This window comes from Myripristis murdjan, unplaced genomic scaffold (genome assembly GCF_902150065.1).
Source record: "Myripristis murdjan unplaced genomic scaffold, fMyrMur1.1, whole genome shotgun sequence".
NCBI classification, from domain to species: Eukaryota; Metazoa; Chordata; class Actinopteri; order Holocentriformes; family Holocentridae; genus Myripristis; species Myripristis murdjan.
Window position 1 is genome coordinate 673 of NW_021941829.1, and position 13175 is coordinate 13847.

Genomic DNA, 13175 nt, shown 5'->3' on the forward strand with positions numbered 1-13175 from the left:
CACACACACACACACACACACACACACACACACTCAGCAGGGAGGACGCTCTATCTGAGGGTTCCTCTCTATTTAAAGTTCTCCTCCTTCTATAGACAATGTTTTCTTGGTTCTACAGAGAATAGTAGAATTTCTTCAGTGCTATTTGAAGTTTGTCTTTCTTCGGCAGAAGGCCTGAGAGGATTGAAGCTCCAGACCATAAAAGGCAGTGTGTGTGTGTGTGTGTGTGTGTGTGTGTGTGTGTGTGATGGATGGCTGGGTGGGTAATAAAAGCCTCTGCAAGAGAAAGAGAGAAAGCCTCTGCTGTCTCTCCTCCCTTCACGTCTAAACCTTTTACTCTTTTCTTTATTTTGCCTAAACGCCTCTCTTCCTGTCTATCTCTTTTCCTGTCTGTCTCTCTTCCTGTCTGTGTCTCTTCCTGTCTGTTTCTCTTTCTGTCTGCCCGTCTGACCATCATGGCCCCAAAGAAACCGGAACTAAAGAAGGAAACACCAAAACCATCAGAACTGGAACCAGTGAAAGAACCTGACTTCGACCCAAACAGCATCAAGGTGAGACGATCCACCTGTCTCACTACCTGTCTGTCTGTCTGCCTGACTGCCTGCCTGCCTGCCTGTCTGTTTCTATGTCTGCTTGTCTGTCTGGCTGTCTCTGTCTATCTGCCTGTCTATCTCTTTGTCTGTCTCTCTGCCTTTCTTTCTGTCTGCCTCTCTCTGTCTGTCTGTCTGTCTGTCTCTCTGCCTGTCTGTCTGTCTGTTTAAATGTAAACATGAGCGGCCTCTTATGTTTATTTGTATCAGATTATTATGAGATTATTCCAGATTATTTATATTATTTCAGTTTGACTTCAGATTGAAGTCTGATTTATCCTCCATGTTTTGCTCATGGTGTGTGTGTGTGTGTGTGTGTGTGTGTGTGTGTGTGTGTGTATGAACACGGTGTATGTTTGTGCACAATGTGTGTGTGTGTGTGTGTGTGTGTGTGTGTGTGTGAGACACACGTCATTCCGCTGTGAGGACATGGAGCAACAGCCTTCAGGCAGATTATTCATATTATTCAGATAATCTGTCTGACTCTCACCAGCTGATCCAGCTCCGCCCCCTCTGTGTCTGATTTAAGAGAAAGAAGAATGATCAGCGAGCGTGTGATTGGCTGGCAGCACTCAGCATGTGATTGGCTGGCAGCACTGGGCGTGTGATTGGCTGGCAGCACTCAGCATGTGATTGGCTGGCAGCACTCAGCATGTGATTGGCTGGCAGCACTCAGCATGTGATTGGCTGGCAGCACTCAGCATGTGATTGGCTGGCAGCACTCAGCATGTGATTGGCTGGCAGCACTGGGCATGTGATTGGCTGGCAGCACTCAGCATGTGATTGGCTGGCAGCACTCAGCATGTGATTGGCTGGCAGCACTCAGCATGTGATTGGCTGGCGGCAGCGGGCGTGTGATTGGCTGGCAGCACTCAGCATGTGATTGGCTGGCAGGCAGCGGGCGTGTGATTGGCTGGCGGCAGCGGGCGTGTGATTGGCTGGCGGCAGCGGGCGTGTGATTGGCTGGTGGCAGCGGGCGGTAAAGCAGTAAAGACACAACAGATCTTTCCTCAAGGAGAGCGTATTGATTGGGTGTTGATAGTATATTTATTAGGTATTGTTAGTGTATTGCTTGCATATTGATAGGGTAATTTTGGGGTATTGATCGGGTCAGATCAGCTGAAATATGTTTAACTCTGTAGTTTCACTATCTGATCTGCTTTGCTCTGTTTCTATGTTTCAGATCCAGTTCAGTGCTGATCAGATTGAAGGTAAAACTGATACTGATATTGAAACTGATACAGATATTGACACCAATACTGATATTGATAATGATATTGATTCTGATGTTGATACCAATATTTGTATTCATGTTGATACTGATATTGACACTGACATTAAATTTGATACTGATGGTGATATTGATACGTTGGTGTGGTACAGAGTTCAGGGAGGCCTTCCAGCTCTTCGACAGGACATCAGGGAACCAGATGAAGATCACTTTTTCTCAGTGTGGAGACGTGATGAGAGCACTGGGCCAGAACCCGACCAACACCGAGGTCCACCGAGTTCTGGGAAGACCTAAACCTGAGGGTATATATATATATATATATATATATATATATATATATATATACACACACACACACACACACACACACACTCCTAGGGGTAGGACCTTCTACCTTACACCACAACCACAAAACTTGTGGTTCAGGTTTGAAATGGGTGTCTTCTAGCAGCAAATTACTTTTTTTCCTCATCTCTCCTCTACTCATCTCCTCATCTTCCCTCCTTTCCATGTCTCCTTGTCTCCTCTGTCCTTTTCCCTTGTCCTCTCTCCTGATCTTAACCAGATATGGACAGTAAACTGATGGACTTTGAGACCTTCCTACCAATGCTGCAACATGTGGCTCAGTCTAAAGATCAGGTACAATAAAATACTTCAGCGCCAGCAGGGTGAAAGGTCAGGGTTAAGGGTCTATATAGAATTTATAATGAATACATTTTAAGATTAGATAAATACCCACTATAAATAAAATATTTTACTGATAAAGAGGTGTGTGTGTGTGTGTGTGTGTGTGTGTGTGTGTGTGGGAATAGGGCACATATGAGGACTTTGTGGAAGGCCTCCGAGTGTTCGATAAGGAAGGAAATGGAACTGTGATGGGGGCGGAGCTAAGACATGTCCTGGTCACACTCGGTATGGACTTTTCCATATGTTTATTTATTTACTTTTTAATTATTTCATTTATCACAGTAGGTCACTGTTTAGATGTAAGGTTTCATTTTTAAATTACAGCTTATGTATCATGTTCATGTTTATTTGTTGGATTGTTTGCAGGATATCTCTAAAAGTTATGAACAGATTTACATGAAAGTTTGTGGAATGGTTGGTCATGGGACAAGGAAGAACTTCAGAACATTTCAACTGGCCAATGCGGGGCATGGATGTGGGCGTGGCTTAACATAGAAAATATATATGTAACTTCTGAATGGATTCAACATCATGAAACTTTGCAGAAAGGTTGATCATGTGCGAAAGAAGTGGGCGCAGCTGTGGCCATGGTTTTCCAACCTTAATTAGAGCAGCAAACAAAAAGCAAAAAACCCTTAGTTATCTAAAAGAGAGAAAGTACTTCTGCGCACACAGGAAGAGACACATTTTTATCTTTTGTCTTGGTAATGTTTCAGTCCTCTGACCTCTCTCACGATATTAAAAATACATACTGAAAATCACAGTCTTCTATAACCTTTCCACAATCAGATAAATCATATACACATCTTGGCTTAATTAACCTCTCCCCAGTCATGGCATTCAGGTGGAGAAACAGCAGGACTCTAACAGTAAGCAAGTCTACACCAATATTCAAATACAAAACATCACACCACAGTTGTGTGTTGGGATCAACACCAGAGAAGAATCGTCACCAACATTTTACCATTACATGTCATGTAACATAATTTCAGTATTATTCTATGGCCACAATGTTGTGTGAAACCCTGTACAGACTCATGTGCAGACACGTAGTAACTGAATAAAGGGGTTTATTGGTAAAGCTGAGCAATGCAGAGAGTCGGATGTGGGGGAATGGACCAGGGCCGGGACCAGGGAGGGTTTGCTGGCTGTCATGCTGAGCAGGGATCCAGAGCAGATGGAAATCCATGGAAACAGGAACCGGTGGCAGAGTAGAGTGGAAGAGGGAGAGAGCAGGTAAACAAACTACAGCAAGAACACTATCAAAACTCTTAGGAGGCTTCATGCAGTGTGGCTACAACCCAGCACCGTGGAAGTGGCACACTGGACTTTTGTAGAAGACTTGATTATGGATTATTGGGAATTTCCCAGTTTGGGATAAATAAAGTATACCTACCTTACCTACCTACCTACCTACCTATCTATCTATCTATCTGTCTATCTATGGACATGTTGAGGCTGTTGAGGCTCTGCTCTGCTCCAGCACACCTGTTTCCACTCACACAATCAACACACACACACACACACACACACAGACAGACAGACAGACCAAGAGAGAGAGAGAGAGAGAGAGAGAGGGAGAGAGACAGGCAGAGAGAGAGACAGGGAGTGGCTGAGGTCGGAGGGCAGGATTGGAGGTGGACAGCCACAGGAACAGAAGTAACTCACACAGTTTAAAACTCTGTAATACATTTCTTGTTTCAGGACTGCCTCTTTTAGGTCTCAGCTTTTTCAGTCTGTCAGTCAGTAAACAGCAGGTTGTCACTGGCCTATGTACAACATGAAGCTTCAGGACTCTGATCACCAGTGCATATGGCCATACAAATGTTTAGTGCTAACCCTAACCCTAGAACAACTACAGTCGTGATTTCATTATTTTTACTTTTTTTTTTTGTAAGTTTCCTTTTTGCTACAAATATGTTGCAGTAACAATACCTTCTTTAATATACTGTGGGTGAAAAATATTCATATTATTCATGCACAATATGCTGTTCCTCTCAATTGGTTTTCTATATAGATCTTTGACTAGGTGGTTATTTTCTTTTATAATACTCAGGTCCAAAATGGTGAATCTGTGATAATTGAAGCTGAAATGTCAAGGATTCATTCTTTTCATTTAGCCAGCTCCTGAATGCAAGTAATTATTCAGCTGAAGCACAAAATATCATCAATATATACCTTGTAAGATATTTTTGAATGCTAAAAAGGAATTCCAAGAGCAGTCTAACACCCATTTAATTACATATAATCCAGCATATAAATTAGCATAGGCGGATGCCATTGTTGTTCCCATTGCTGTCCCTTTATCTTGTAAATAGAGTCATGTTCAACACTAAAATAATTCTTATGCAATACGGTTTCAGCAGTTTCCAGTAGAATAGTTTAACTGTGAATTTGCCTCCCATTCAGCATTCAGAAGAAGCTGACAGCATTCGACCCCTCTGCCGTGGAGTATTTGTACACAAGCTATCAACATTACAAATGCACAACAAAGTGGATTTTGAAACATCTTGAATTTCCTTTATGGACTTCTTATTGATGAGAAAAAATGGTGCTTTGTGTTTTTTCAGGGGAGAGGATGACAGAAGGAGAAGTGGACCAGCTGATGGCAGGACAGGAAGACAGCAATGGTTGCATTAACTATGAAGGTAACACAGGCAGACATACACACAGTCTCTCTAAAGCACATGTGCCGAACTGGTGCCATGGAAGCTGAGAGGCTGCAGGTTTTCATTCCAGCCAAAAACTCCACCAGGTCATTTCACTGATTAACTCGCCCTCCAGCAGAGAGAAAGGCACTAATCATTGAAATCACTTTTCAGTGTTCACCTTTCACTGGAGTTTTTGGGTGGAATGAAAACCTGCAGCCACTAGCCAGTTTGACAGCCCTGCTCTAAAGTGAGAGTTGTCTCTGAACTGAAATCCTGATGAATGACCTGTCTCTCTCTCCTAGCATTTGTCAAACACATCATGGCTGGCTGAAACAAGAAGAATGACAGCAGAACAGGTATCACATGTATCTTGTTTGGTCACATGATCAGGACCATGTGGATTTAATTTAACAGCTGTCTGCCTAACCCTGTCTTTCAGGTGGGACTCATATTCATTAGGACACAGCTCCCTCCTTTTCTGGTCCTCAGGCCTTCTATCCTTGTGTTATTTTATTTTTATTTCACTTTTGATTTCTTAGCCTCAGCCTATTTTCTGCTTGTTCCTGTACTGTCCATGTAATCACTTCCTGTTTGTTATTAAGCCTCTAGTCTCCTTTCATAAGGTTCTCGTGTCCTTACTTTCTTCTCTATTGTTGTTTCCTTGTCTGCCAGCTGACTTATCTCCTGCCCTGTATCTGCTTCAATAAACTTTTGAAACAAGTTCAAATGCTTCTGTTTTCAAAATATGTAATGTATTGTAGAATATTTCATATATCTATCTATATTTACACATATAAGCTGGTTAAGCTGGCTGGATTCTGCAAATACTAACTATTACTATTCCTTCTACTGGTGTTAATAATAATTGTAGTAGTAGTAGTATTAGTAGTAGTAATAATAATACTAATAATAATACAACTACTACTAATAATAATAATAATTACATTATGTAATGTATCAGAAAAACTTGTTCCTTGGTAGCTAAACTGTTAACCTCCTTTCCCTGGCTAACCTCCCTATTTTTCTTTATTTTTTGGAAAGAAAAAATTGGTGGCACACAACCTGTCACCTGCATGCTTCAAAACTGCCAAAGTAGTTCCTGTTCCAAAGGAGACAAATGTCACATGCCTGAATGACTACAGGCGTGTGGCACTCACTCCCAGATACCAATTATCCTTGAAGCTGTGTTATGCGTGTGAGTTTGGCCTTATTATTGCTATATTTATTGCTGCTAAATGTCTTGAGAGGTTGGTCATCAAACACATAAAGTATGCCATACCTTCTACTTTAGACCAGTATCAGTTTGCTTACAGGAAGAACAGGTCGACAGAAGATGCCATTGCTATTGTGCTACACACTCTGTTGGAACATCTAGAGCATAAAAACACATGCTGGGCTGCTCTTCGATTTCAGCTCGGCCTTTAACTAGGGATGAGCTGGATACTCAGCTGAAACTGTAGTGCTGGCTTGCAGCATCTCCTGTTTGTTTTGACCCTGTTTTTTTCCTCGTCTCCAGCAGGGGACTTCCGGAGCAGGCAGCAGCATCAGCAGCTGCCAGCTTCACAGCTGCATCCCATTCGCCAATCACCACAGCTGTAAAATCCCGGCTCACTTGCCACTCATCGCTAGATTGTTGACGTTAACCCAGCGGTAACTTGAGCTCTGGCTGAAACCCTTTTTTTTCAAGACTAGTACTTCTAGTATAGTGTGTTTTCCTTCCCTCAGATTTTGTTGTGATTTGCTCTGTGCTCATTTCCAGAAGACCTGCCTGCTCGCTGCCTCACCGGACCCACACCTGCCTTGTCTCCCAGCCACTCCTGCCACCTGCCCTTCCTGCCATCTCCATATCCAGCCACCTGTTCATCACCTCCCGGCTCCATCCTCCTTTCACCATACTCACCTGCCTTACAATAAACATCTTAACCGCTGCCTTGCCTCCGTCTGCATTTTGGTCCATTCCCTGTAGTTACTCCTAACAGAAACGAGTATCCGGTACGGATATAGCACTTTTGCAGAGTACGAGTATGATCCGAGTAATATGAATCAATATCCGTGCTCGTGATGAATGAAAATCTTCATTAGGTAGCTGACTGTGTCCACGTTGTGTGATAGGCCAGTCACACACAGCGACCCTCCCCTACACACACACACACACACACACACACACAGGGACAGCCTCTGTGTCACTCACTCAGGTGTGACAGCTCACGTGGCGTCTCTCTTCAGTAGCAGTCAGGTGTTTTTCAGCTCGCTCTTCCCTCCGTTTGTAATCACTGATAGTCAGTAGAGTTTCTGCTAAACTTGACTGGTAACAGACGCGCTGCTTTTGAGTAGAGTTAGAGTTAGGGTTGGGGCTGAATGCAACTGGCGTCGCGTCTCTCACTGCCGACACAACACTTTTTTTTTTTTTTATTATATACCGTCTGCTCCCTCTTACCGGCTGGTTTCTGATATAAAGTCAGTTGGAAAACTTTGCTCGTAGCGGACGCGGTGCAGAGTCACAGTCTTAACACACACACCACGTACACACATACATTAGCTCAACACACAAACTATATTATTATTTTGATTTTATTTTGGCTGCATGCACTGAGAGTCTGACACTTTCTCACTGTAGGTCATAAAAAATAAATATAGTAGTAGTAGTAGTATAAATATTACAAAATAAGCTATCTATCATCTATCTATATCTATCTATCTATATCTATCTATATATATAGATAGATAGATATAGATAGATAGATAGATAGATAGATACATATACACTCTCTCTCCAGTGCTTCATAATTGCCCACTTCATGTGTTGTGTTCATTGACACACTTAAGAATATTCATGTTCTGTGTTTATAAAAAGCTTGCTCTGTAAATAGTTTGTTTACTATTGTGATCAAAAACATTGATCTGGAGCTCAGTTCTGAGGCTGTTTTGTAAATAGTTTTCCAATAAACAATAAATATAGCAACTTCTGATCAACCCATATCAATTTCAGGCTTAAAACCTACCGTTTAAACCCCACCCTAACCCTAACCCACCCATTTCCGGTCAAATTCCGCCAACCTCCCTTAAGTCCCGCCTACTTCCGGTTTCGGTCCCGCCCACTACGAGTACGGATACGGATACGGATAATGTAGATGGTTAAACAGATACAGATACAGATAGTGGTGTACTCGCTCATCCCTACCTTTAACACAATCCTGTCCAGCAAACTCGGGACTAAACTACATAATCTTGGACTTAACATCACACTATGCAACGTGACTTTGGACTTCTTAAACAACTGATTGCAGTCTGTCACAGTTGGCAGGCACATTTCATCCACTTTAGTCATCAACACCTGGGCCCTCCAAGGATGTGTGCTCAGTTCACTTCTCTTTACACTCTTCACACATGACTGCTCTCCCTCCTCTCCATCAAATTACATCATTAAATTCGCTGGTCTCATTACTGACAGGGATGAGGATGCATACAGAAAGGAGGCTGATCAACAAGCAGCACAGTGCAAAGGAAATAATAGTGGGCTTTCACAAAACTGGACAGCTCAGCCACTTCCACTTTTCATCGGTGATGAGGAGGTGGAGACGGTCTCAAGTTTCATGTTTCTGGGTCTGACTGTGACAGAGGATCTGTTGTGGGACAAAAACACCACCTCAGCCATAGAGAAGGCCCAGCAACGCCTCTTCTATCTGAGGAAGCTAAAAAGATCAAAACTCCCCCAGAGGCTTATGGTGAACTTCTATCACTGTGCAGTAGAAAGTGTACTCACTTATGGACTGTTAGTGTGGTTTTCCAGCTGCACTAAGGCAGAGCAACAGGCTCTTCAGAAAGTGGTGAAATCAAGCAGGGAAAATAATTGGGACCCACCTCCCAGAGATCACCACTGTCTACACCTCCTGCTGCCTGCGCCGAGTGTGCAACATCATCCAGGACCAGTCACATCCAGCCCATCACCCAGCCCTCTGGGAAGAGGTATAGCTCCATCCATGCCAGAACCACCAGACTGGCCCACAGCCTCTCCCCCAGGCAGTCAGGCTGCTGAACCAGCAACCCACCCTCTATGCCCCCCTCTCCCAAACCCGGTCTCACACATAACACTCCATCTACCATACATCTACAATAGCTGTGAACTGGACTCTGCATTGCTGCAGCACACTCACATCACACTCTCCTCCACCCCCCACCCCCAACATACACCTACATTAACAATAACTGTGATCTGGTCTTGCATTGGTGCAGCACACACACATCCACATCACACTCTTCTGTTCCCCATGTGAGGATTAACAGAACTTTGAACTGCGAACTGTGTACACTTACACATTGTATATTTATACTATATGGTGTCATGTCATAATGCACTTTATTCTCTTGGGACTTGTGTTATTTATGTTTGGAAACTTCTATTTATTTGGATTCACTATTTATTGTGTGGTATTATATTTATATGATGACTACGCAATGCTGTGAATGCTCCAAAGTTTCTGCTTTATGTGACAGTCACAGTAGAGAGAGACAGGAAAGGCAGGCGAGAGAGAGGGAATGAGCTTCAAACCCAGTATGCTGTGATCAGGACTCAGCCTTAACAAGTGGTATGCACAGTAGGTGAGCTAGTGAGGTGCCCCAGAAAACTATGAACATTACCAGCAAAGACCCTAAACAACAACACCACCACCCGATAAACAAAAGAGAAGACATGTTTGCACAAATCAGGCTAATAAAGCCTGCACAACACCACATACATCCTGTAGGCCTCTCCTCTCTTGATTTTGGGGTCCAAGTTGATCATGGAGTCTTTTTCAGTCCAGTGCTTGGAGGTGTGAGCCGGGAGGCACATGGCGCAGGACTCCTCTGCAGGCCCAGCCTCCAAGTCCTCTGCGTCAACGGCCTGTACGTCCTCCAGTGGCTGCACATATGGCTCCTCCTCTGTCTTCTTCAGGCACTTCAACCCCTTAGCGACCTCCACATCCAGGCGCACGGGATGGACTCATGCAGCTTCCACACAAGCATGCAGTAGACCTTGGGCAAGGTCCACCACGACAGGATCTGCATCTTCTGCAGATCTGCCTGTGATGGTGCTGGTTCATGATCACACCAACGGTGCTGACGAAGGTGATCACGTTGGTCCAAGCACGACCTTGTATCTTAGATGGCAGGAGACTCAGAACCTTGGGTATCCAGGGCATGCCATGGTCCCTGTATTTGTCCAGGGTCCTGGAATAAGCCAAGGAGCGGAGTTCCATCTCCTGGCATGCCTCCATGGTGGCTTTGGCCGCATCGCTGAGTGGGAAGGGGGGCTGGTCGCTGTGCACCAGGTTGACAAAGTCCTTTGTCTTCCACCACAGCTTCCGAGTCCCCCTGATGTCCGGGAACTTTATGGCTGGGAAGAACCTGACCTTCTCTGTCAGGAACCCCTGTAGTAGACAGGGGTACACGTCCTTCACAGCTTGGAGCACCAGGAGTCGTGCTCGACCAAAGGTGTTGGGAGGGGAGAAGGTCTCCTTGTTGGTGAGGTCTTTGCAGAACTCCTCCAGCGACAGCGTGCCAACCAGCCTCCCAGGAGGAGTGCTACCCTTGAGAGCTGCCATGGGGAGGGGACTGTTCCGCTGAAGGATGTCGGCAAAGAGGACCCGGATCAATGCCTCCCCAATCACTGCTGGCGCGGCCCCCAGGACCTGGCAGAGAGGGAAGAGCCGCTGGATCCTGGACTCCTGGGTTTTGTCCCTGGTCCAGTGATGCAGTGGAGGCAGGCTTTCCTCGGATGTGGCGTTGGTGTGGGGAGCTAATCCCAGGAAACCCCTGCGCTGAGTGATGCTCTTTTCACTCACAGAGCTGGTCCCTAGGCAGCAGCTCAGCTGGTGGTCGAGAGGAGATAGGGGTCTTCCAAGTTCTTCCAGTGCCAACTCGGACTGGAAGGTCCGCCACACGGCATCAAAGTCCGCCACTCCCTTGTAGCGCTCAAGGTCTGCCTGGAGCCTCTCCAAAAGGAAAGTCAGGACCTCCTTCAGGGTAGTCAGGAGACCCCTCCCACACTTGGTGTCTTTAAAGGGCAGGAGCAGCCCGTGGTCGTGCAACAGGAAGTAGACTCTGAAGAGGTCGTACTGTTCGTATGGGTCGATGATCATGGGGATGTCGGATTCGAACCTCAGGACTGCCTCAATCCGACACCCCATCTTGCAGACCAGCCTGGACTTCAGGTCTTGCATGTGTTTCAGGTACCTGAAAGCACGAGAGTGCATGGCCGTGGCGAAGTTGGGGTGTGCCAGCCCACACGACGCAATCACCCCCGAGACCGGATGCTTGAACGGCATCTCCAGATATGCGTGGGGTGAGTCCACGTAGAATTGCAGGAACGTCAGGCGTTTAGGCTCATTGATGATCATCGCCAGTTCCTCGGAGATGTCAATGGGTGTCTCGTCCAGGTTCGACTGGAAGTTTGCAGCCTCGTGGATACCCAAGGTCGTGAACAACTTCCCTCTGGGCCCCACGAGTTCTTCCAGTCCGTACCTGGCAAACAGGATATGTGTGTCCTTGTCCTCGGCTGTTATCCTGCAGGCGATGTGCGCAGTCATGGCCCGGACACAGGAGGGGTTGGCCAGGTCTGTGACCTCGAGTTTGTCATCGCTTTTCTGCCCGAACTGGTTCAAGTAGGTCCGGATCTTCATGAACCCACAGGTGTTTGCTTTCTCTATCGCCCTGTCCAGGACATCCAGAATGAATGGCATGTCCTTCGCCAGGACATGGTATTTCCGTGTGTCACAGGACACCTGTTTTTGGACCGTCCGCCTCTTCATGTCTTCGGGTGGCAGGTTTTTCAGCAGATCCTGGAAGTTGGACGTGACACTGTTGAAAAGCTCGCACGCATAGATTTTGTAGAAGTCGAGCTTGTGGAGACGGGGGTCAGGGTTCCTGGTGTCGGCGGGGACGGCGGTCATCACCAGGTAGTATCCCCCGTCCACAAACGCCAGTGTGTGGCCCACAGCGTTCCTCAGAGCACGAAGCCCGTTCTTGCTGTAGGTAGTGAGAGGTTCGTGCTTCTTGAGCATGGCGAAGTGGGGTGCCAGCATGCTGGGGGTGAAACGGGGGAGGAGGAGGTGGTGGTACTCAGCCAGCATCCCCTTCAGCTCGCTCAGTTCGATGACCAGGCCATCCAAGTCGAACCCGTAGTCGACGTCCGCATGTGGTTGGGAGAGTGCAGTTGAGTGGAAACTCAAATGGGTCTCTTCATGGAGAAAGGCCTCCACCGAAGAGCATGACTGAAAACAGTCAAGGAGGTGTTTTGAGTTTAGGAGGCCAACATGATGCAACTCGTCTGGTGGTTCTGGAGGAGTTGGGGATCGGCCACCATGGGTGTCGGTGCCCGGTACTGGCTGCTCCGTGTTCATTTTTGTGGATCTGTATAAGGATAAAAGAGTCAGAGTTAGAGTTTTATAGTTAGAGTTAGCCTAGCATGCTAACGTTAGCATGCTAGCATTAACATGTTAGGGCTAGCCCATACTAATGCTAGCCTGCTAGAATTAGTAGATGGTCATGTTAGGGTTATGTTAGCATGTTAGCATGCTAATGCTAATGCTAATTGTTAATTAGGCTTCCAGGGGCATGAGGCGAGGATAACGGTACTGGGGGCGACCCAACGGAGCCAATTAGCCGATGCTAACGTTAGCATACTAATGCTAATGCTAACATGCTAATTAGGCCTCCACAGGCATGAGCCGAGGCTAACGGTAGCGGGGGCGACCCAACGGAGCCAATTAGCCGATGCTAACGTTATCATGCTAATGCTAATGCTAACGTTAGCAAACTAGCCAACGGTACCGTTAGCTACTGCCAACGGTACCGTTAGCTAAGGACACTCCCTAGCACACGCAAGTCTATGGCTGTGTCCGAAATCACTCCCTAACCACTATATAGTGCACTATATAGTGATTACGCCATTTTGTAGGGGTGTCCGAATGTCTAGTGATTATTTATGTTCACTATATAGTCCACTAGATGTATCCCACAATCCACCGCAAAATGTAG

At 46.0% G+C, this 13175-nt stretch overlaps 1 protein-coding gene across 1 annotated transcript; it reads left to right on the forward strand.

The window, feature by feature from the left end:
* The first annotated feature begins 455 nt into the window (after window positions 1–455).
* Window positions 456–5649, forward strand: LOC115356827 (myosin light chain 4-like). Its single transcript, XM_030048087.1, has 8 exons — window positions 456–551; window positions 1774–1801; window positions 1974–2123; window positions 2387–2460; window positions 2634–2733; window positions 5079–5156; window positions 5462–5515; window positions 5599–5649. Exons 1-7 carry the CDS (start codon window positions 456–458, stop codon window positions 5488–5490), a joined length of 555 nt encoding a protein of 184 aa, XP_029903947.1. The 3' UTR covers window positions 5491–5515; window positions 5599–5649.
* The last annotated feature ends 7526 nt before the right edge of the window (window positions 5650–13175 follow it).

What these genes read in the sequence shown, in the direction of transcription:
- LOC115356827 (XM_030048087.1), top strand. Translation starts at nt 456, where the DNA reads ATGGCCCCAAAGAAACCGGAACTAAAGAAGGAAACACCAAAACCATCA. An exon ending in CAGTGCTGATCAGATTGAAG is followed by an intron (nt 1,802 to 1,973) that starts GTAAAACTGATA and finishes GGTGTGGTACAG; the next exon opens with AGTTCAGGGAGGCCTTCCAG. An exon ending in TGGCTCAGTCTAAAGATCAG is followed by an intron (nt 2,461 to 2,633) that starts GTACAATAAAAT and finishes GTGTGGGAATAG; the next exon opens with GGCACATATGAGGACTTTGT.